General features: G+C 40.0%; 1 protein-coding gene across 1 annotated transcript in view; it reads right to left on the reverse strand.

Annotated features, from left to right (window-relative positions):
* The window catches only part of LOC126419300 (SID1 transmembrane family member 1-like), a 143,744-nt gene that overhangs the window by 40,445 nt on the left and 77,712 nt on the right, over nucleotides 1-25,587 (reverse strand). The window contains exons 11-14 of the mRNA XM_050086474.1: nucleotides 21,805-22,044; nucleotides 12,798-12,908; nucleotides 12,566-12,693; nucleotides 8,520-8,630 (exon numbers count right to left, since the gene is read on the reverse strand). Coding sequence (XP_049942431.1) covers nucleotides 8,520-8,630; nucleotides 12,566-12,693; nucleotides 12,798-12,908; nucleotides 21,805-22,044 — 590 coding nt within the window. The remainder of the gene's footprint in view (nucleotides 1-8,519; nucleotides 8,631-12,565; nucleotides 12,694-12,797; nucleotides 12,909-21,804; nucleotides 22,045-25,587) is intronic.

A 25,587-nucleotide genomic window follows, 5' to 3' on the forward strand; every position in this document is an offset into this window, starting at 1 on the left:
TTATAATTCTTTTTTGTAGCCTAAAGAGCTTTTGGCTAAGGGAAGAGTTACTCCAGAAAATAATTCCATATTTCAGTTGTGAGTATATATAGGCACAATACACAGTTTTCAGAGAATCTTTGTCGCAGTATCCCTCTAATATCCTCACTAAGTAGCATGTAGTGCTTAATTTCTGACAGACTTTTTCAATATGCGTCTCCCTTTTAAGGTTATCTTGGAGCTATACTCCCAAGAACTTAATGTTGTCTTCATTGTGAAGGTCTTTGTCAGATATCTGAATAGTTTGCTCACCTTTTTTCACGTTATAGAAATTTAGTGGCACCATCTTACTTGCATTTCTTACCAATTTGTTGTGACTGAACCAGTTTTCAATATTGTTCTGTGTCTCTGTTGTAGACTTCAAAGCATTTCCATTTCTTTCCCACTCACTAGCACCCTTGTATCATCAGCAAACTGGATGATGTGCTCACAGAATTTGTTTAGGCCATTCACATATAACAGGAATAGGAGCTGTCCCAGAACTGAACCTTGTGGCACTCCATATTTAATGGTTTCATAGTTTGAATAGTGTTGAGTGAGTTTGATGAAATTTTGATGTTGCACATCCCCATGTTGTCAAGCTTAGGCAACAGTTTTGTGAGATCTATAATATCAAAAGCCTTAGAGAGATCTAGACACATTCCAATGACATTTTCGCCATTATCTACTTTCTGAAGTACTTCACTTAAAAGTTAAAAAATTGCTGTATCAGTTGATTGGCCTTTCCTGAAACCATGTTGCACTTTGGATAGTATTTTGTGCTCTTCTAGAAAATCTACTAATGTACTCTTCTTCAAAAAATTTTTTCTACGATTTTTGAGAATACATATAGTAGAGCAATGGGCCTGTAGTTAGCCACTTCATCCTTTTTACCTTTTTTGAATAGTGGTTTGAGCTTAGCTGTTCTTAGGCATGACAGAAAAATTCCGGTTTGAAAGGGACTATTATAAAGGTGAGGTAATGGTTCAATAATGAGATCTCCACATTTTTGAATACGGCTGTCTGGGATGCAATCTATTCCAGTGGAACGGTTCGCTTTTAAAGTTCCGATAACTGACAGGACTTCTTTCTGGGTTGTTGGAAAGAGAAACAGTGAAGTGTTGGTATTTACAGATTATACTGGGTAGTTGGTATTACTAGGTCTGATTTCACTGATTAATTGCTCACTTACAATGCTTTATAAGTATTGAACACATTTTCTATTTCTTTAGGATCATTAATCTTTGTCATTAACAATTCAATTTAATATTGGAATTTTGAGGAGAAACGTTATTAGTTTGCTGTTTCACTATAGTCCATAAAGCTTTCATTTTGTTATTGGAGTTATTTATATAGCAGTCATTTGCCATTACTTTAGCTTCTTTGATCACTTTTTTAAGTATCATTTTCTAATTCTTGAAGTATTCAAGGAATTCTTTGGATACTATGGAAGACTTGGAGATCTCATATAATCTTCATTTTTCAGTACATGACTTTTTTATACCTGTTGTCAAACAGCAGTTTTTTCTCTTAAGCCTATTACACTTGATTTTCTGATTTTTAGCTGGAAATGACATGTTAAAAGAATGTGTAAACATATCAGTGAACATGTTGAACTTCTCATCTGTGTTTTCGTATCTGTATTTTTCAGTCCGTTTAAATCAGGATTCAGGCAACCTGGTTTTAAAGAATTGACAATAACAGGAGAGACCTAAAAATACTCAAGGATGCAAAGAAAGGTAAGGTTAGCTTATTTCATCAAAATCTTAGAGGATTGAGTAAAAAGGTAGAAGAGTTTTGTGTCTGTTTGGAAACTTTAGGGAGCTCTGAAAAGATAGACATGCTTCTTTGCCTATTTGAGCACAACATAACAACGGGGTTAGATAAGTTGCATATAAAAGATTACACTCTTAGCAGCTTACTCCTGCATAACTAAAGGAGGATTTGTTATATATACACAGTGTGATTGGAAAGTTTTAAGAATGGATCTGCTACTGATAACTGGTTTGGCAGGCAGGTACATGGAGGGTGGGGAGTAAGTCATTGCCTTGTCCTTGAACACCCTCTGACAGGAAACTGTGTTTCTTTTATTCAGTTAGTTGCGGCAGCTGGTTGAGTGCGGGTCTGTTAGGGCTTGTTGCCGGATTCTGTCTGCATGAAAATGGACGTAAAAATGGAGCAACGAGTTTGTGCGAAATTTTGTTTTAAAACCGAGAAATTAGCTTCTGAGACTTACGAACTATTAAAAACAGCTTTTGGAAATAATTGTATGAGCCAGTCAAATGTTTTTGTCTGGTTCAAGAGATTTAAAAATGGCCATGAATCATTTGAAGATTAACCACGGTCTGGCCGTCCTTTCATCTCAAAAACGAATGAAAATGTGAAAGTTTGCGACTTAGTGCACTCTGATTGTAGACTTACAATTAGGGAGATGGCTGATGAACTTAATTTAAGTGTCTATGCAGTTCAGGTAATTTTAACTGAAGATCTGAACATGCATCGAGTGTCCGCAAAATTCATTTCAAAAGTGTTGTCAAGTGACCAGAGGCAATACCGACTTGAAGTGTGCCAAGAACTGATTAACTGGACTGAAAATAGCCCAGATTTGTTAAATAGGGTAATTACAGGTGACAAATAGTGGATATATGGATATGACCCTGAAACCAAAGTGCAGTCTTTGCTGTGGAAGACTCCAGGTTCACCATGACCGAAAAAAGCATGGCAAAGTCGGTTGAAGGTGAAGACAATTTTGGTGATTTTTTTTTTTTTTTTTTAAATCTGCTGGTATTGTGCATCATGAATTTACCCCTGGAGGACAGACAATTAACCAGGAATACTATAAATGTCCTTGAGCGTTTGCGCAAAAAGGTGCAGAAGAGAAGGCCTGCATTGTGGAGAGACAGGAGTTGGGTGCTACACCATGACAATGCTCCAGCTCATCGTGTCTCCTCCATTGTTGAATTTTTGACCAAATTCAAAATTCCTGTGCTTCCACAACTGCCATATTCCCCTGATTAGGCCCCTGCAAAGTTCTACCTGTTTCCTAAACTGGAATTTTCACTGAAAGGGAAGCAATTTGACTCAACTGAAGACATCCATGGCAAATACGGAGAGCGTCCTTAACACGCTTCAGGAAAAAAGTTTCCAGGAATGTTTCCAAAAGTGGAAACACCATTGGAGTCAGTGTGTTCCGTCAGAAGGGGACTATTTTGAAGGAGATGCCTCACATTAGCATGTAAGTACCACCATCGTACAATTACAAGCCCATTCTTAAAACTTTCCAATGATACCTTGTATTAAGGCAGAACACGAGTTAAAAAACATTGAGACAAGTATATTTTGTAGTGATTACCGTATTTACTCGAATTGAAGCTGCACTCAAATCTAAGCCTCACCCGAAAAATGAGACTCGAAATCGAGGAAAAAAAATTTTCCCGAAGCTAAGCCGCACCTGAAATTTGAGACTCGAAATTCAAGGGGAGAGAAAAGTTTTAGGCCACACCTCCAAATCGAAACAAAGTTGGTCCATTGTAATATGAGACACAATTTAGGTCGAATGAATGACGATACAGCTACAGTAGTTTGGTTCGAGTCGTAAGCTTAGAAGTTAAGCTTTACCAGGTAGCAGCCATTGCTATGCGTCAGGCGCTCCATCCGTATTTATACGGGTACCCTTCCTTTTTCACGTACTTCGTCTACTTTGAATTCATTACTTATTTTTCTTTGATCTGATAAGTGCCGTTCTCTTTGTTGTAGGTGTTTACGTCACTCTAAACTGAATATGCATTACTGTACTGTGTCATGCATTGTTTGTCGCATTCTGATAATAATGAGTGTTTACGGCCTGTTGCCGCTCGCGGCATGGCTTGCTTTTGTGTTTTGTGCGCGCTACCACCGCTTACAATTAAAAAAATAAAGACAGGGATCATCTCATTAGCGAAACAATGGCAAGAGACTGCTATTTGTTGTTACTTACACTGCTTCTTTCTTTGATAATGATCAACAAGAACCAAATAATAGACTGCGTATGATAGAAGATGTTCTGAACGAGAGTTTAGCGAAAGTTTTTCTCCATTTGAAAATCTTTGCAGACGCCTCTTTAGTACATTACATTCTGCACAGAAATTAGAGTCGTTTTAGATTTAAATATCTAGTTAATTGCTGTGCTTCATTTCTGACTGTATCACTATTAGGCATACGAATAATATGAATATAAACATGACATGATTTGTATATTCTTCCGCGTTTGCTGTTGTCTCACTCTAGTTTCATAGTTTATTAGGCAGACAGGATTTAAATGAGACAGCAACAAACACGAAACAAATACATGGCAAAATGTTTATATTCGAATTATTCTTATGGTGAAGAGAATACTGCATGTGATTCACAATTCATAAAAGTTCCTATTAGCAACCATCTCTTCTCACAGATAGGAAAAAATTCAGAACGTAGAGTTGGCCATATTGACAGTCTTGCCAGTCGGGTTTTCGTAGTACATTGAAATGATGCTACATTCGAAGATGAACAATATGGAATTTGTATTTACTTCGTTGGATAATGTATGAAAATGCAGTGGTCAAAACTTGGGGCAGAGAAAAAAAGCTCGTCTTCCACCTTTTTATTAATTTATTTACTGACGCAGAGGTTTTGGCGCCAGTATTTATCTTTGTGCTTGCAAAGCATGCCTGCGTAGCACTACATATATTCTATGGCAGTAGTTAGTTGTGGCGGCACCTACCAAATTTTTCAGAACTTCCGCTTACTTTGCACTCGATTCTAAGCCGCAGGCGGTGTTTTGGATAACAAAAACCGACAAAAAAGTGCGGCTTTGATTCGAGTAAATACGGTAGCCCATACAAGTTTGTGTTTGTGAGTTAATGCTGAAAAATGTGTAACTTTTAATTGTAACTGTAAAAAAATCCCTAGTGGCAAATTCTGAAATGTTTATGTGGAATTTGGAATCCTTATTATGATATCTATGATGCAATAATTGGGGATATAAAAAATTTACTCACCAAGTGGTGGAAAGAAAATAGACATATGCAAAGTATTACATATGCAAGCTTTCGGAGTCAGTGGCTCCTTCTGGGAGAGAGGTTGAAGGGGAAGGAAAAGGGGTGAAGGCTTAGGGAAAGCAGTAGAGTTCAGAAAAGTCACCCAGAACCAGGGATCACAGGAGACTTACCAGACAGGATGAGAAGGAAAGATTGATTGTTGGGGACTGCACCGAATGAGATTTGAAAACCTGAGCACTTAAAGGTGGAAGACACGGTAATGTGCAACATAGAGATTACTGCTAAAACATTGTGCATGAATTAATAAAAGCAAAAAGCTAAGTGCATTTTATGTGATAAAGTTGGGAGGGGGACAACAAAAAATAGATGTCGTAATGGAGTGAAGAAAGGAGTAGTTAATGTGAAGAAATGCTGAGACTGAAGAGAGGCGTACACACACACACACACACACACACACACACACACACACACACACAGACAGATCAGGGATACTTATATGGATATAGTGTCTGTTCTTTCAGACATGTCCAAAAGAACAGACACCATTGATGACCTGCAGCCGTCTAGAACAAAATTAGAATTACATTAACACCTTCAGATGCTAACGGGCGTTGATATATATCAATGGGGATAGGTGAAAATGTGTGCCCCAACCAGGACTCGAACCCGGGATCTCATGCTTACATCGCAGATGCTCTATCCATCTGAGCCACCAAGGGCACAGAGGATAGTGCGACTGCAGGGAGTATCTCACACACGCCTCCCGTGACACCCACATTCTCACCTTGTGTGTCCAGACGCTACATTCATAGTGTCCCACCACAAGACACTCATTACTCGTGGAAGACATTCTTACCAAGTCCCGTAAGAGTTCGGAGAATATGTGTGCATCCGCACAGAAGAAGGAGGTCACGGCCAGTGTTGCCAGAACTATATACTTATATGGATATAGTTTCTGTTCTTTCAGACATGTCCGAAAGAACTATATACTCCGTCGTCTTCTGTGCGGATGCACACATATTCCGCAAAATCTTACGGGACTTGGTAAGAATGTCTTCCACGAGTAATGAATGTCTTGGGGTGGGACACTACGAATGTAGCGTGTGGACATACAAGGTGAGAATGTGGGTCTCGCAGGAGGCATACAGGAGATAGTCCCTGCAGTCGCGCTATCCTCTGTGCCCTCGGTGGCTCAGATGGGTAGAGCGTCTGAAATGTAAGCAGGAGATCCCAGGTTCGAATCACGGTCGGGGAACACATTTTCACCTGTCCCCGTTGATATATATCAAAGCCCGTTAGCAGCTGAAGATCAAGGATATGACCATGAGAACCTGGATGGCCCCTTCCAATGTCAAACTTTTCGTGGGTCGCTTGGAGGCAGCTTTCATGGGATCCATAAGCCTTCAGCCCCTGGTTAGTTCAGATATTTTGATGACATCTTTGCCATATGGACTCATGGCGAGGCTGACCTGTTAAAGTTACTGAACTCTCTAAATACATTCTCCTACTAAATTTCACATAATCCTATTCTGAATCCCATGCCACTTTCCTTGATGTTGATCTCATCCTCACCAGAGGCATGCTACACATTTCTGTTCACATTAAACCTACTAACAAGCTACAGCACTTATATTTTGACAATTGCCATCTTTTCCATGTCAAACATTCCTTCCCATACAGCCTTGGCTTTCAAGGCAAATTTATTCGCTCAGTTGTAGACTCTTACCTCATCTCAGCCTTCACTGGATGTAACCCGCCCCCGAAAAAAACACTCAGGAGCACGTCATTTGCACCCTACACCCTGCTCTGGAAAATTAAACAGCTACTTCGACAAGGCCACGACTTCCTAAAATCATGCCCTGAAATGAGGTCCATTCTGTCTAAGATTTGGCCCACTAACACTAGAATAGCTTTTCGACATCCTCCCAGTCTCCACAATATCCTTGTCATACCCTTGTCTGCACCCATCTCACAAACCTATGGCTCCTGCCCCTGTGACTGTCCCCACTGCAAGACTTGGCCTATGCATCCTCCTACCATCACCTATACCGGCCCTGTAACTGGCAATGCAAATACTGTCAACGGAAGAGCCACCTGTAAAACAACATTTTAGTTTTTTACACCTTCTATTATTCGCCACCCTCCCCCTCCTCCACCTCTATCACTTACAATGCACTTAGGTTTTCCCTTTTATTAATTCATGCATAATGTTTTAACTGACTTGCATATTATCCATCTTCCACCTTTAAGCCCTCAGGTTTTCAAATCTCATCCAGTGCAGTCCTCAACAATCAGTCTTTCCTTCAATCCAGTAAATTTCCCCTGACCAAGGGTTCTGGGTCACTTCCCCGAACGCCATCCCTTTTCCTAAGCCTCACCAGTCGTTTTCCTTCACCGATATTCTTTCCTGTTTCCACAAAACAGGAATAAAGTGCAGCACCGTATTTGAAATTGTGGTTTTGGCAAATCTACTATGTGTGAGACAAGAGTTTACCAGTGGTACAAATGTTTCAAATAGGGTTGAGAAGACAGTGGAGATGACAACCACCCTGGACCCTTAGCATACCAATTACTGATGACAATGTGGAAGAAGTAAAGAAAATGGTTTTGGAAAATTGACAAATCACAATTACAGAGGTTGCTGAAGTTGTCAGCATATCCTCTGGGTCAAGCCAAGAATTTTTTTGTGGATGTTTTGGGCATGAAATTTGTAGCTGCAAAGTTCGTTCTGAAATTGTTGAATTTCAACCAAAAACGATATAGCATTGATATTGCTCAGGAATTGCTAACTGAAGTAGAAACAGATCAAGAAATTCTAAAGGTTATAACAGGTGATGAAACATGGCTATACACATATGACATCACAACCAAGACCCAATTGTCCACATGAGGGGGGGGGGGAAAAAAATTTACAAGTTCGATAATGTGTTCTGGTTCATCTAACTGTTTTCTTTAATTACAATAGGATAGTGCTTCACGAGTTCCTTCAATAAGGAATACTACCTGAAGTTATGGACAGTTTGTGTGAAGCAATCTGAAGAACATGACCACAATTGTGACAAAACCACTCATGGAAATTATATCATGATAATCCTCCCATTTGCACCTCAATGCTTGTTCATGATTTTTTTTAGCAAAAAACAGTTACATTGCCTAAGCCACTGTTTTCACCAGACACAGCCCCCTGTTGACTTCTCTCTATTCCTGAAGCTGAACAGAACTATGAAAAGACGTCATTTTGCCATCACTGATGAGATAAAAACAAAATCGCTCAAGGAGCTAACCAACATAACGGATAGTGAGTTCCAGAAGTGCTTCCAGAATTGGAAAAAGTGCTAGCACATGTGTACTATATCTGAGGGGGATTACTTTGAAGGGGAAAAAGCTGATGTTGTTGAATAAATAAAGATACTTTAAGAAAAACAAATATTCCCGTTACTTTTTGATCACACCTCATACATAATAAAAAAGATACACAATACTTACTGCCCATGATATAGATTTGTTAAAGAAGAAGTACAGAGCTGCTCCCCATGACGCAAAAGACAATATAATGTACAGCAATGGTTGCACCAGTATGCGCTCACGGTGACAAAGCTGAAACAGAATAAAAATTACATATTATCATTAATGAGCATATTTTCATATTGTATTGAGTTTTACTAGGGTTTTTGGCCCTGTACAGAGATGGCATCATGGCTGATACACTTGAACACAGAAGCAGTGTTGGTGGTGGTGGTGGTGGTGGTGGTGGTGGTGGTGGTGGTGGTGGAGGTGGAGGTGGAGCAGGAGGAGGAGGAAGAAGAAGAAATGGGAAAATTAATTAAGTGTGGCCTTATTTCTTTGGAAGACATGCTAATGCTGCATTCTGCACCAGTATTGCAAGATCAGTGCTAAATGTGCATGAAACAGTGATAACACGTTCATATCAGAAAAAAAAGAATATGATACATTTTACACAATAAATTAGGTAAGACAAGTTTTTGTAGAAGACAGATGAGTGCCATGTTTGTTAATGATCAAAAGCAAATATAAAAACAAAGTTCTTGGTGGTAGATGAATCATTTTAAAAGGAATCCAAATGACTGTGAGTGCTGATTTATTATGGTGCATGTGATGATATCCCACTGCTTCATGCCAGAGCCAAAGCAAAAGTGAAAGCAATGGACTGGAAATGGTGGTCCTGCACCAGGAAAATCAAAGTTGATTTCCTCTTCCAGAAAGAATGGGCATTGTTTTCGGGGATGCAAAATTGATTGATGTTAATGGTTACCTAGAAAAGTATAAAATATCTGCCAGAAACTACATAAGTCTTCTGGATCAACTGGATGATGATAATATGCATGAAGAGTACTGGATTGAAAAAGAAAATGAAGATCACATTTCAGGAAAACAATAAAGTGCAGTGACATTACAGGGAATATAATGAAAAATAAATATGTTACAAGTTATATGGCTAAACATTAAAAATATAACACCATGAAGGACAAAGTAACAAAATTTTACTTAATGTTAACATACAGTAGAGTAGGAAGAATACATGATTAAAATTGTAGGCAAATACAATGAAAAGATTGTTACACACTAAACTTTTGGCTATAGCCCTCTTCAGAAAAGAAAAGAAAACACACATTCACACAAACAGGCTCACCTCATGCAAAAATGATTACTATCTTCGGCCACTTCAGTCAGACTGGCAATCTGACTAGTGGCCGAAGATAGAGGTCAGGTGTACATGAGGTGTGCCTGCTTTTGTGTGTGTTTTCCCTTTCTTTTCTGAAGGTTTTGGCTGAAAGCTTAGTGTTTAACAACCTTTTCAGTACATCTTTCTGCAGCTCAATGTGTTTATGGTGAGTAGCAATCTATCCTTTTCAAAACTGTTGATATTCCAACCTTTTCTTTCCATGGATTGATTAAAATTGTATGTGGCTTGGGGGTGTACAGTAAGTAAAATTCAGTACACAGAGCTGCAACCTCTGCCAGCAACAATGGCTGTAACCTGCCTGGATGTCAAGTCAAATTGAGCTTGGATGACAGACACATGTGTCATTCCACGCTGCTTTAACTCTGCACCAGTTTAGTAACCCCACTGGATGTGCAAATGGAAGATATGGAAGTACTGATATATGTAACAATGCCCACATCTGGTGAGGATGTCTGTAGTGGGAAAACTGCTGTTATTGCAGGCTGGTTATGTGAACTTCCACACCAGGCAAATATAATGCCAACCAGCAACTGACTCGCTCTACATTCCTAATATCCAATTTCATCTTTACAAGTGAACTAAGACTGCTGCTGCTGTTTACCTGAATCGATGTAGACTTGGGTTGTATAATGTGTGTGTAGTTTTCACAACCACAGGACTTATGTGAAACTTTGCTTCATATTATAATTTCAGTACACATGCGTAACAAGGTAGTAGTGTTTGAATTTGTATCAACTTCAAACAAGAACTATTTGATGGTAGGCAATGAAAACCTCATAACTCCATCTGTCTGAAAACCTCTTAATTCCTTGACCAGTAACTCCATTACCCAAGAGAAATCTGAAAGTGGGTGGAACTGTCAATAACTAGACTTATACTATATAGTTACACTTGTAGCAACATTATCTGTATCACTTCAAGTATTTTTTAAGAAACTGTGTTTGCTTCTCCTGCAAAATTTAACAAAACAGGATAATAACGTTTTCATTGCTACCATCATACTGCATATTAATTTCTATCAAGACATACTACCGTTTGGTTTCGTGAACTAATAAACAATTTTATTCTGTTGTTAAAGAAAGTTGATTTGTGATCAATAAATGTTGCCGACTCTAAAGAGAGGGTTACAACAGCAAAAGTTCAGGAATCACAGAAACTAGCAAGTGGTGGCGTGCCAGCGTCTCGTCAGCCCACGACTGGATGTTTTGAACGAGTAAGCTATTTGGAGAACATCTTGGGTAGGGGAACAATTGAACACTTTCAGCATCTAGGTAGGTGAAGACAGCACTGGAAACACATTGTCTTGTTGAAAGACAAGAGCGTGGAGACTATGAAGATAGGATACAGCCACTGGCATCAACACATCAGAAATGTAGTTCCTGCTGTGTTCATATAACCAGCTCTACAAAATGGAGGTGATTTGTTCTGCTGCCAATGGCATTTGATAACAGGGTGCCAAGTGCTGTGCCCATATGACAATGATGAATACAATGTGGCAACGTTTGTCCTCGTCGGAGCCTCCACACTTGGATAAATTATCACGATGCTGCAAGCAGAACACAGACTACTCTGAAAATGTGTAATGTGTTATGTTGATACTCCTGTCTCCATAATTGCGTTTATTAAGATTTCTTCTGTTGAGAAACGAGAAGGAGTGATCTGTTTTACCCAGTAAAAAGCTGTCTATAGCCAAGATCAGTATAGTCAAGATCACATAAATACTTATTTACTTTCGACAACCGGTTTTGATAGGCTTTGCTGTCACCTTATGGCCTAGAAAAATGATTGTTACAGAACATATTCACTATGAGTTGGAACCTAATGGCTAATTGTAATATGACTGCTTGGCTTGAGGTTCCAACACACAAGGAACATATTTTGTAACAATCATTTTTGAAAACAAAAAGACGACAGAAAAGCCTGTTGAAGCAGATTGTCAAAAATAAATAAGTATTTATGCGATCTTGGCTGTAGAAAGTTCCTTACCGAGTGTTGTCTTTGTGTTCACCACCGTCAGTGCACCTCTCTCTGCTGATGCATCAAAAAAAATCTGCAACAATTATCACTGTGGTGAGTCTCTGGTGCTCCAGACATTATTGCACCGGACATAAAGATGTTCATGTTGCTGCATACCAATCAACTTCCTGATCAATGTATGTGACATGGCTGTATGATACCACACAGTTGTATGAACAATCTGTCTGTGATCTTAGGCACTAGCTGCATGGGGCCATTGAGGTGCTGCGTGATGTTGAGTATGATCCTCCTGAATCTATCAATTCCATATCTGTACGACAGTCTTGGGATCCCAACCAATGAGATCAGCACCAGTACGACAAAATAATCTGCAGTTGCAATAGGCTATAATCCTATCTGTATCAAATTTCCATACATGCTCCTCCTAACACAAAGCAAAACATGATCTTCCCACAAACAACATTCAGATGTGATTTCTGAATGAGAGACACACTTAATCTTTATTTATACTCAAAAAGTAGATGTACAATTGTGCTGAATTGATAATCATTTGCATGTCGAAGTATGTAGTACAATTGATATACCAGTTTGACATTTGTTGCAGGCCGCCTTCATGGTGTTGCAATTTTAGTGACCAGCACAGTAAAACCACAAATACTTCACTACCAGGAAGAACATTTTTCACCTTATCCATGTAAATTATCCATCTGTAGTTATTACTCAACTATTTATTTAGCTATCCAAATATTTTCCTATCCAAAAGGTACAGACAAAATACATTTTCGAAACAAAGTCTTCATTTCATATTTTGCATTAAGTTTCAAAATAATTCTCTTAACTGATATTTTACCTTCATTACTATGTAGAAGAAAGTATATAGCAGCAGATTCGCCATAAATATAGACAGCAAATATGTTGCAAAGTCACGTAGGTGATATTTCAACCCCAGTACAGCTAATGCAATATTGCACAAGTTACCTGCAAAAAGAGATTGTAGCTACATTAAAGAAATCATAGAAAGAGCCAAATGAGGCCTCAAAATTTTAAAGAAAGTTTTTTTTCTGCCAGCTAGTCACACTTACCAAGCGTGAGCAACACCATTCGATTTGGATAAAGTGGACGAATGCAGTGCAGTGGACTGGCACGGAGATCAAAATAGATAAGTACAAATACTCTCTTGATGGCACTGAAATCTGTAAGAACAGACAGATACCTCTGAGAGCAGTAAAATAGTAACTATGAAGCATACATAGGGCAAAAGTTTTTTAAGGATTAACCTGATTTGGTACACTTTTTCTTTAAAAGATCTGCATTTTAAGTGGAAATCCAAAATGATGTTTGAGAGATTTTGGTAGAGTTACTATGGCATTGAAATCAAAATATAAGAGGACAAATTTTACTTCAATAATTTATTTTATGAAATATATGTTGAATTAAATGTCTACATTATTTAAACTATACTTGCACATGGATTCAATCAGTCTACTGAATGACTATGGGAAAACTAGCAAAACATTAAGTAACACTAATGAGATCTTTCAGAAAGTTTATTAATTACATATTAATGATGAGAAGAAGAGGAATAAATCTGATGAAATAACATAATTCAATAGAGAGACAAATAACATATCACTTTGAGCATCAGTCCAGTACCTTAGGGTAGCTCTTAAGCCACTTCTTAAAATTTATCTAATTTTTCTTGGGCTGAGACCCCCCCCCCCCCCCCCACTCAAGACATGTCACCACCCAGAGTCAGTGTTATGGATCCCGAATTTTTGGAACTTTTGGCAGTAACAGCTGTCACTATAACAGCAGTAGTACCATGAACAACAGTAACAACAGCAAGAACAGCATGTTGTTCTACAGCAGGGCTTCACAACATACATGCTCACGGAACAAGCTGTGAGCAGCAAGGCGCGAGCACGGAGCAGTGCGAGCACGCTACCCCCACTACCGGACCTGAGCGGAGAGTGGGGAGAGTCACGTGGGGCACACAACAGCTGCCGCCAGTCAATGTAAATCCGCAGCCACCTGCAGGGATATCACTCACGAATTATTACTGTGACAAATGAAACAAATAAAGGAGAATGTACACGTGCCACATAATTTTATTAGCTTAGTGTATGCCTCTACATTCGTATTAATTTGTGAACTGTTACACAATAAAAGGTGTCACTGACGTGTGGGATTCTCTGTTATCTTGTACTTTTTGCCCTTTACAATTGCGTCTATGTTCGGAGTAATTGTTCTTGTGCATCGTAGGTGCAGCGTGCAGTTTAAATTTGGATCAGACAATGCGTTTCTCAGGCGCGTCTTGTTACATTTCATTGCAGAGAACAGTTATTCACAAACATACATGGAACCGAACATTGATATTATTGTAGCCGCCAGTTCGTGCAAATTAGGAAATCTATCCTGAGGGAAGTGTCTGTAGAATTCCAAAATTTTTTTCTTGTTCTGAAATTTGTCTCTGTATTCTCTGTCACACTGCAGGTCAATAATTTCTAGTTGCAGCTCAGGACGAATCTCTTCAATATTCGCTGAATATGGAGAGGAGAACAGATCAGAATCACTGTCTAGTGCTGTCAGATCTTGAAAGCGTATCAAATTCTTCCTTAAGGGCAACTAAACTATGTGAATAACGTTCACAGTCTTTGTGAACATCTTGCATGGATGATAATTTAGCAAAATGAGCTAGATTTCCTGTTTCCAGCTGACTCACCCAAAGTGTCAATTTCATTTTAAAAGCTCGTATTCAATCTATGAAATGAGTAATTAGCAGATCTTTACCTTGTAGTGAAATGTTCAAAGCATTCGGATGACTAGTTAAATCTGCTAAGAACGCGAGATCACATTTCCATGAGAGCTCTTTCAATTCAGGAACACACATGTTATTTATTTCCATGAACATGTTTATCTCATCTAATAGGCAAAAATTCGATTTAATAATTCGACACGACTAAGCCAGCGGACATCGCTGTAATAAGGCAGGCTACCATACTGGCTTTCTACATCCTCAAGAAAGCTTTTAAATTGTCTGTGTTGTAGCCCATGCTTCCTTATATAATTGGTTGTACGAACAACAACACTCATCACATTTTTTAGAGTGATACTCTTTGCAAATAAGTTTTCATGGTGGATCACACAGTGAACACCTCTTATTTCTTTTGGCACAGTCAGTTTTTGCATTTTCACCTTCAATAGCGCAACGAAACCTAATTTTTTCCCTGTCATCGCTGGTGTACCGTCTGTAGACACTGAAACTAAAGAATTCCACGACAATCCTATATTCTCAACACTTTCTTCAACACTACTTAATATATCACCTCCGGCTGTAGTGTTCTTCATGGCTACTACATTGAGGAGCTCCTTCCTCACCTGAAGATCTCTAATAACTCCTTTAATAAATATGGAAAGCTGCGCTGTTCCAGTGATATCAACACTTTCGTCCAGAGCTAGAGAATACGCCATAAAATCTTTATAGATATTTGCAAGCTGGCTCTGGACGTCGTCTGCCATGTCCTGTGTGCGACGCATAATGGTCATGTCAGATAATGGCACAATCCGAAACTGTTCAACTTGAGATGGACACAAATGTTCTGCTGCAACTACCAAACATCTTTTATTAAATCGCCATCAGTGAAGGGACGCAGGGATTTTGCTAAAAACAAAGCAATTTTGTAGCTCACTCTGAGAGCTGCCTCAGTTGATTTTTCTTCTTCATCCAGATCTTCTTCGGATAGCTTCCTTTTAAGTTTAATAACTTCCTGTGCATGATCTGGTCCATCACATTTTCCACTTCCGTAGTCTTTCGCCTGGTACGACATATAATGTCACTGCAAATTAAATTTCCTAAAAGAATTCATCGTTTTGTGACATACTAAACATTTTGCAACACCATCTTTTTCTGTAAACAGATACAATTCCTCCCAATGGGGGTTGAACTGCGAAAGCATGGTTGGGGTTACACAATGGTGACTTGACATGATTCTTAACCAGCGAAGTGACTGTTAGAACTGATCGTAGTACTTTTAACGTTACACAGTCGGCGCGAATTCAATAGGCACGCTGTGGTCCTATTCATATGTGCGCGCGCATTTCCCCTCCCTCCCTACTCCGCGACCTTGCACCTGCTCGCGAGCACGTGCCTGAGCAGACGCGAGTACTCGCGCTCAAAACCGGCCAGTTGTTAAGCCCTGCTCTACAGATTGTATCTCAGTAGCAAGAACATTGTCAATTGGTGGTCACAGCTACCCCCTTACCAGCATTTGCTGCCTTAGACGAGTCTTCGAAGAAGTGGAAAGTCTATCTCCATCATTTTAAACTGTACTGTTTTCAGAATGAGATTTTCACTCTGCAGCGGAGTGTGCGCTGATATGAAACTTCCTGGCAGATTAAAACTGTGTGCCCGACCGAGACTCGAACTTGGGACCTTTGCCTTTCGCGGGCAAGTGCTCTACCATCTGAGCTACCGAAGCACGACTCACGCCCGGTACTCACAGCTTTACTTCTGCCAGTATCTCGTCTCCTACCTTCCAAACTTTACAGAAGCTCTCCTGCGAAACTTGCTTAGAGCATTTCTGATAGGCAGCAAAGTGCATTGCTCATCCTTTCTAGTAGCCATTTATATGAAGTAGTGCACACATTGCAACCATTCTTGGGCCCTGCTGCTTTGTCTTCAATGACCTCTGTGTTCTGTTAACTGAATACTATTGTCCTCAGACACTGCTTTTTGTGACTAGGCTACAGTTTAATCAGAAATTTGGGGGGACTGATGGAATCCAGCCTGCATTTGCATTGAGGAAGGCGGTGGCCTCCTGAGACTCTTGCGTGTTGTGAGTGGTTCAGGTATTTTGGTTGATCTGTCATGTTTGCACAAGAACACCCAGCAAGAAACAGATGTTAAGGACATTAGGACAAATTTGGTTGATGAAAGATATTTAAAACTTAACAACTTTTACAAAATATTTTACATGTCTTGATCGAAAAGAAATATATTAGAGGTTGGAATACAACAATCTTTTCATTGTGCCTGTCTGCAACTCAACACGTCATCTCAAAAGTTTAATCAATGTCATAAACAATGTGGACAGTCTTAAGCAGAACGGTTGCAAACTCACAGGGCCTTGAATTCAAGTGCAGTTTCATATGCAGAACTGTAAAGTTTCATATGCAGAATCACTGATTCGGGATATGGTTGTGTGTTTTGCCCCCAGACAGGGAGATCACAGCAAAGGCTTTAGTCATGTTTGATCCTAGTCTTGGTAAAATGCTTAAAATTGTAAAATCTTTTAAGGTTGCTTCTGAAGTTTAGTACGTTTTCACAAATTAAATTCAAGTGCACCTGGATTGCAGGCATCTAGTGGGAAACTTAAGTCAGTCGATGACCTGCTCTCCTCTCAGTGTCGAATGACCTTTTTTGTAATGTTAAGTAAGCGTGTCAGAAACACCCTCCCTCCTTCGAGTTGGGCTGTGCTTCAAGCAAGTCAAAAAATCTCCACTTCTGCCCTGATTGTGGCAGATGACATTCCATAAGCTGTCGCCTGCACTTTGCGGCAGACTGTTAGACCTTTGGCCAGTGAAGCCAGCTCACAGTAGCATGGCAACAAGCAGCCTACCAGCGTGTGCTCAGCTGCAGCACAGGGATGGCACATCGGTCCACACCGTCATGTCTGCAGAGCAAATAGCTACCCCACCACAGTGGAAATTTATGCTGGGCCTGACACTTTCTGGCTGGTCCATGAAATTAGCTGGACAACAGCACGATTGTGTTGTCAAACAATGAGGACACTTATTAGCAGCTTGGTCCTTCTTCACTGTAAAGGACCCGGCACCAGATTGTGTCTTACTGTCGCAAAGCCACTGTTTTCACTGGAGAACTGTTGGTGGCAGCTAAGTACAAAAATGTCAAAGGTGTAGTAACCTTCTTAGTTGAACATTCCACTTCTGCTTCTAACATTTTTGGCTTCAATGTCTTTATAAGTTTTGCTTTCAATGGACCAAGTCAATTTAGTGTCTGAAATAGAATCTTTCTCTGAACTTTACACTCTGTGCCATTTGTACAAGGAAATTTTTGAACCAATGCTCAGTATGCACACAGCTTTACTGCTCACACATCTATGAAGCCTTCAGTGGTGCTAAAATTCTGTAGAGGTCATCTGCTACAATTTGCAGTTCAAAAAGCAATCCAAGCAGATCTCTCGTGTCTTCAAGACCAAGGCTTCATTTCCCCGGTTGCAACTAGTCAATGAGTGATGCCTACAGTTCTCCTTAAGAAAAATCTAATATGTCTTTACACACTGTTTGTGGTTTTAAGCCCATTATAAATGCACAGTCCACCATTTATTTGTATCCTATGACTTACTTGGAGGATCTGTTAGCTAAACTATGCCCAGTTTATTCCCCAAGTGGAATATCCCCTGTATCAACTGCACATGAAGGGTATCAAAACTTCAAAACTGTGTGGTTGGCCACTTGTAAATTTGGCTTTCCAGTGCCTTAAAGGCAATCTTAAGGCAGTGCTGGGTATCTTATACCATATACAATGGGTCTGCCACTGATACCTGTGATGGATGCATCCTAACATGGAATTGTGGCTGTTTTGTCCTATAAGTTGTTGGATGATTCTGAATAGCCAGTTGTCTTTGCCTTCAAAATGTTGACTGTGGCACAGCTCAGCTACCTGCAAAGTGAGGAAGGGCTTCAGTGATCATTTACGAGGTCAAAACATTTTGTGTGAATTTGTATGGCTGCAAATTCCACCTCTTGACTGACCAAAAATCCTCAATTTCATTGTTTGGGCACTATTATAAATTCCTGGAAAAGACAGTGCAGTGTACGCAACAATGGGCATTGGCTTTAAGTGTGTATCATTATGAAAACCACTTTCACCCCACCGCCCACAAACACTCCATCATCCGCCTCCCTCTTGGTCCCCATGCAGACTGCAATCACAATGAAAAAATTTCTTTTGTTCTGGACCATCAGAAATCAGCAAATGCTTGATAAGTTCTTGTTGACCATGAGTGAGGCATCCACAACAATGTCCTGTGACCCAATCCTGTGGAAAGGTTTGTCTGTAGTACAGGTACGGTGGCCAGAGTATTTTTCCACCTGGGCCAACACGGCCTTTCACAATCATTCCACAATGTGCTTACCATCTCAATACCACAAAAGGCATCTTAATGTTTGCCACATAGAGCTCTGAATGATGAGTCTTCATTCCACCCCTTCTGTGTTGTATTCTCCAACCCCTTCATGCTTCATATTGGGGGATGGCATGGATGAAGATGCTGGGCCAATGGCACATCAATGGCCTGTCATCGATGACAACATCGAATGCACCTGCTACTACTTTTCCAATGTTTCTCACCGTGGGTCCTTTTCACATAAGTATGTGGCTGGTGGTGGTCGATGCCCTTCGAACTTCACTTACTTGGTGCAGATGCCATCCACTACCACCCATTGCCATCCATGTGCTCTCATAGCCATGCACCCTGTCATAACTAAATCTCTGTTGTTACAGTTTTTGAACACTGATTTCAGCTAGAATTGATCTGCAGTTTTTGTAGTAATTAATCTTGTGCTCATTTTGAGTGTTTTCTGATGTAGTTCTATGTTATATGATGCCAAAGTGAGAATTTGTTGGTACAGGTATTGTTTCACCTACTCACAGCACTTCCAGGTGTGTCGGGATTCGTAAGATTATCTTTGGACACTTAATTCATCACTTTTCTGACACCCTTCTTTCAGGTATCCTTGGTGATGTCATTTTCAGATTTTTTAGTCTATCTTATGATTTAAAAGTCTCAACGTGTTTAATTATGTTTGGATGAACATCATATGTTATGGCCTTAGATTTTGTTATGGTTGGCTTTTCACTGCAGTTTTTTTTTCTTCTGCTGCACAAAGCCTCGAGCTTTGTGGAGGTCTGCTGTTATGTTTCTTTTTACCTTTATCGTCTGAGCACTATGACATTTTGTACATACTGGACCAGAATCTTCATCTGACTTCTTACTTGACACCATAACTTTCCACATGATTAAAAGATGTCACCTGTGTAATGTGTGAGAATGCATGACTTCTTCTCATTCAATATTAAATTCCTCTTCACACCCAGCATAAAAAAACTCACAGCATTGAGACAGAATATTTTACAAATTTGGCAGGACTAGGAAGAAGCCTGGGCTAGATGAATCTTTGGGATGATCTAAGGTGTGCTCAAGCAGAGAGCCGCTTGCTAAAGGCAGGTTTCTGGGTTCATGATCTACATAGGAACAGTTCAAACTTATGACATGCGATCAACACAGTGTATACTCTACAAAAAGGTAGAATAACATTCTTTTTGTCAAAATTAATTTGGCCTGTGGAGAGAGATGTTATTCGTATCATGCCTGTTATTATCATATGGGAAATTCATACCTAATGAAGGCAGTAAAATATTTTCAGTCATCCCCGTCTTTTATGGAATCAATTTAAACTACAACAGCGAGAGGACAGGAGGGAAAGGGGGGCAATGAGAAAACTGTCTCAGAAGATGGTGTCAGCTATTCACAATAACTGCTGCCACATTTATATCCATGATTTTATTCTGCATGTCAGTTTCTTAGTCTCTCTTCCTGATCTTAATAATCTGTCATTCAAGATTTACTCAGTTTTCTTGATCTTTATTAGTTTCCTAGGATACCTACAATTAACAAAACAAAATTTTGTGGAACTATTATTTATATTTGCTCTCCATTTAAAAATTTGAACATTTTACACTGAAGAGCCAAAGAAACTGGTACACATGCCTAATATCATATAGGGGCCCCAAAAGCATGCAGAAGTGCTGCAACACGACGTGGCATGGACTCAACTAATGTCTGGAGTAGCACTGCAGGGAACTGACACCATGAATCCTGCAGTGCTGTCCATAAATCCATAAGAGTATGAGGCAGTGGAAATCTCTTCTGAACAGCATGTTGCAAAGCATCCCAGATATGCACAATATGTTCATGTTTGGGGAGTTTGGTGGCCAGTGGAAGTGTTTAAACTCAGAAGAGTGTTCCTGGAGCCACTTCGTAGCAATTCTGGATGTGTTGGGGTGTTGCATTGTCCTGTTGGAATAGGCCAAGTCCGCCGGAATGCACAACAGACATGAATGGATGCAGGTAATCAGACAGGATGCTTCTGTACATGTCACCTGTCAGAGTCATGTCTAGCTGTATCAGGGGTCTCATATCACTCCAACTGCACATGCCCCACAAAATTACAGGGCCTCCATCAGCTTGAACAGCTCCTGTTGCCATGCAGGGTCCATGGATTCTTGAGGTTGCCTCCATACCTGTACACATCCATCTGCTCAATACAATTTGCAATGAAACTTGTCCGACCAAGCAACACATTTCCATTCATCAACAATCCAATGTCGATGTTGGCAGGCTCAGGCGAGGGGCAAAGCTTTGTGTTGTGCAGTCATAAAGGATGTACGAGTGGGCATTCGGCTCCTAAAGCCCATACTGATGATGTTTCGTTGAATAGTTTACATGTTGACACTTGTTGATGGCCCAGCATTGAAATCTGCAGCAATCTTCGGAAGGGTTGCACTTCTGTCACATTGAGCAATTCTCTTCAGTTGTCGTTGGTCCCATTCTTGCAGGATTTTTTTCCGGCTGCAGCGATGTCAGAATTTGATGTTTTACACAATTCCTGATATTCGCGGTACACTCGTGAAATGGTCGTACGGGAAAATCCTCACTTCATCGCTACCTCAGAGATGCTGTGCTTTATCGCTCGTGCACTGATTATAATGCCACGTCCAAACTCACTTAAATCTTGATAACCTGCCATTGTAGCAGCAGTAACCGATCCAACAACTGCACCAGACACTTGTCTTATATAGGCGTTGCCAACAGCAGTGCCATAGTCTGCCTGTTTACATATCTCTATATGTGAATATGCATCCCTATACCAATTTCCTTGGTGCTCCAGTGTAGTTATAATAACAGCTTAATTTACTATGTACAAATCATGCCTGTTACTAATTGTGTAATGTATTTAATAAAAGTGACACAAATATTAACAAAATATGAAAGTATATCAACATACCCAATGTCCAGCGACCCATGTAGTAAATCTGTACACTAAGCACCAAGCACGTAATCAGATGTAAACATGTGAATCCAATCCAGAAATACACTCCGCCTTTTAGCACACCAGCCATGCCAATCAAGATGACACAAGCCAAAACGCCAAATGTTGAATAAGCACTAGCATTTATGTCTGGGTGGCGGGTCTGGTATATCTTTAGCATGCAAAGCATTGCAATCACGTACATAAAACTTGTATCTGTGAACATAAAACAAAAATTACATAATTATTTAGTTTGAATAATGTAATCAACTTTAGACTCTACATCTACATCTATACTCCACAAACCACCGTGAAGTGCATGGCAGAGTGTATGTCCCAGTTATCTGCGTTTCTTTCTGTTCCATTTCCATATGGAGTGTGGGAAGAATGATTGTCTGAGTGCTTCTGTGTATGCTGTAATTATTATAATCTTGCCCTGATGATCCCTAAGTCAGCAATATATGTGGGGATGTAGTACATTTACAGATTCTTCATCTAAAGCTGGTTCTTGAGACTTTGTTAGTAGACTTCCTCATGACAATTTACATCTATCTTCAAGAGTTTTCCAATTCAATTTCTTTAGCATTTCTGAACACTCTACTGTGGATGAAACAAACTTTGTACCATTCATGCTGCCGTCCTCTGCATACATTCAAAACCTCCTGTTTGTTCTATTTGGTACGAGATCCATTTGAGAAATATTCTAGGATGGGTCACGTAAGTGATTTGTAAGCAGCCTCCTTTGTAGATTGATTGCCCTTTCCCAGTCTTCTACCAATAAACCAAAGTCTACCACCTGCTTTATACACCATTTTATATCCCTACAAAGTGTTACACCTGGCTATTAGTATGAGTTGGCCGTTTCCAACTGTGACTCACTGATATCGTAATTATAGGATACTACTTTTTTTTCTTTTAGTGAAATGCACAGTTTTACATTTTTGAACATTTAAAGCAAACTGCCAATCTTTGCACCACTTTGAAATCATATCAAGGTCTGACTGAATATTTATGCAGCTTCTGTCCGGCAATACTTCATTATAGATAACTGCACCATCTGCAAAAAGTCTGAAGTTATTATTAATATTGTCTGCAAGATCATTAATCTACAACATGAACAGCAAGGCTCCCAACACACTTCCCTGGGGCACACCCACAGTTATGTCTACATCTGATGATGACGCTCCATCCAAGATAACATGCTGTGTCCTCCCTACCAAAAATTCCTCAGCCTGCTCACAAGTTTCACTTGATACCCCATATGACCAAACTTTTGAAAGTAAATATAGGTGTGGTACTGAGTCAAATGCTTTTCGGAAATCAAGAAATACTGCATCTACTTGACTGCCTTGATCCAAAGCTTTCAGTATGTCATGTGAGAAAAGTGAGAATTGAGTTTCGCACGATCAATGTTTTCGGAATACGTGCTGGTTGGTCTCGAGGAGGTCATGTTGTTCAAGATAGCTCATTATGTTTGAGCTCGGGATATGTTCTAAGATTCTATGACAATGGACATTGGATGGTAGTTTCGTGGATCACTTTTTTTTAATTTTTTTTACAAGGATCTTTGATAAATTATAGTTAGAAGAAGTGCTCATTCAGCTGCAAATTCAGTATAAAATCTTACAGGAATTCCGTCAGGCTCTGGAGCTTTGTTGAATTTTAATGATTTCAGTTCTTTCTCAACACCACTGACACTAATACTGATTTCACTCATCTTTTCAGTGGTACGAGGATTAAATTGAGACAGTTCTCCTGGGTTTTCCTTTGTAAAGGAACATTTCAGGATGGAGTTAAGCATTTCAGCTTTTGCTTTGCTACCCTGAACTTCAGTTCCTGTCTGATTTGCTAGGATATGGATACTAACTTTGGTGCCACTAACAGCCTATACATATGACCAGAATTTCTTTGACTTTTGTGAAATATCATTTGACAATATTCTGCTGCGATAGTCACTAAAGTCTTTACCCATTGCTCTTTTGACAGCCAAATACGTTTTATTCAGTATCTCTCTATCTATAGCCCTATGCTTTGTTTTACACCTATTACACAGTAGTCTCTGTTTCTGCAACTAACAAATTATCATATCAAGCATGACTGCTATTAAGATATGGTCTAATACCATTGTCATTACAGAATGAAAGCTAGTTACCTGCTTGTTTCATGGACCATATTTGACAGATTTTACTATAATGTAGTATATGTCAAATGGTTTACAAATTTAATACACTTTATCAGTGAAAATATAATTACAGGTCTCCGAGACCTCAGTATCAGCGAGACCAACCTGTAGTGAGAATAAGGGTAGATGCACCTCACATTTAAAGTTTGTGAGGTGTGGTTGCTCCAAAAGATATATTAAAAAATACACCTCAATAATGGATTACAGATGTAGTGGAATAGACACCCCACAGCCGTGAACAGAGCACTGAGACGACAAGCACTGGCAGATGTTGGTCAACGCCCTTGCCAATTCAGTGACTTAACAGAAGCAGCCACTTCTATATAATCAAACTTACGTGTGTCAATAACCTGGGACAAAAGTTTCTTCAGTTCAACACACTGCCACACAACAGGGCACGGCACCTGCCATAAGTAAGTTATCGCCATGAGTTCTACCGACATAGCTTTGCAGTTGACACTGTAACTATGCTGCCACCACCACTGCCGGATTGCGATCCACTAACTGAACACCTAACGCCCAGGACTTGGTGGCCAACACTCTGCTGCTGGAATACATCACCCATCCACAGCTGCTCTTCAGCCTTCAATCCATAGTTAGACTCTTGGCACTGCTGAGACATGATTCAAGTTACAAAACACTGCTGACTGGGGCCACATCATTCCTTGGCCACCTCTGTCGATTAAGTTCTGAGCATGCCTGCCACACGAGTTCAGGGCACCATCTTCCTGGTAGAACGTGTACACTGCACGCTGCAACTACCTTGGGAATATTAACAATCAACACCAAACCATATCAGAGATGAAGGCACACCCGAATGATTGTTCAGATTCAGTGGATTAGTAAAGAACTGTTAACTGTTCACCACTTGCTTCTCTACATTTGTCCGCAACATCACTCCCTTCTTCCAAGCCATGAAAAGAACCCGAGATGCCTCAGGTGTGGGTCAAGTTTCTCCTGGCAACCAAGAAGATGGATCCCTCCATCCAGTAGTTGGTTGGTTGGTTTCTGGGATTAAAGGGACCAGACTGCTACAGTCATCGGTCCCTTTTTCCAAAAAAACTAAAACCATCCACGGAGAATGAAAAATGAGCAACAGAAAAGATGGCAGACGACACAGGACAAGAAATACTCAGACAGAGATCAGACAAAACAAATTAAAATCACACAGAGTGTGATGGTGGTTGGCCGACCATAGAGAAAAAAAGGAAAAGCCAACCACCAAGAACACATTAAAAACTCAGTTTAAAATCATAGGCCAAGGGCCAGAATCAACACAAAAAAACACTCAGATTAAATGATAAAAAACCCCTGCCCGAATAAAACGCAAAACTAAGTCCACCATGGCAGAGTCATCTGTTAAAAGGGCAGGGAGTGTGTCAGGCAGTGCAAACGTCTGCCTAAGCACACTTAAAAGTGGACAGTCCAACAAAATGTGGACCACCATCAAAGCCGGCCCGCATCGACAAACTGCTCAGGGAATCGCTACAGATAACGAAGGACTCATCTGAGCAGGATCGGATATACTCTAGGGCACGAAAGATGGCGACCAGCTCAGCAGTAAAAACGCTGCAGCC

This window comes from Schistocerca serialis, chromosome 9 (genome assembly GCF_023864345.2).
Source record: "Schistocerca serialis cubense isolate TAMUIC-IGC-003099 chromosome 9, iqSchSeri2.2, whole genome shotgun sequence".
Lineage (NCBI taxonomy): Eukaryota > Metazoa > Arthropoda > Insecta > Orthoptera > Acrididae > Schistocerca > Schistocerca serialis.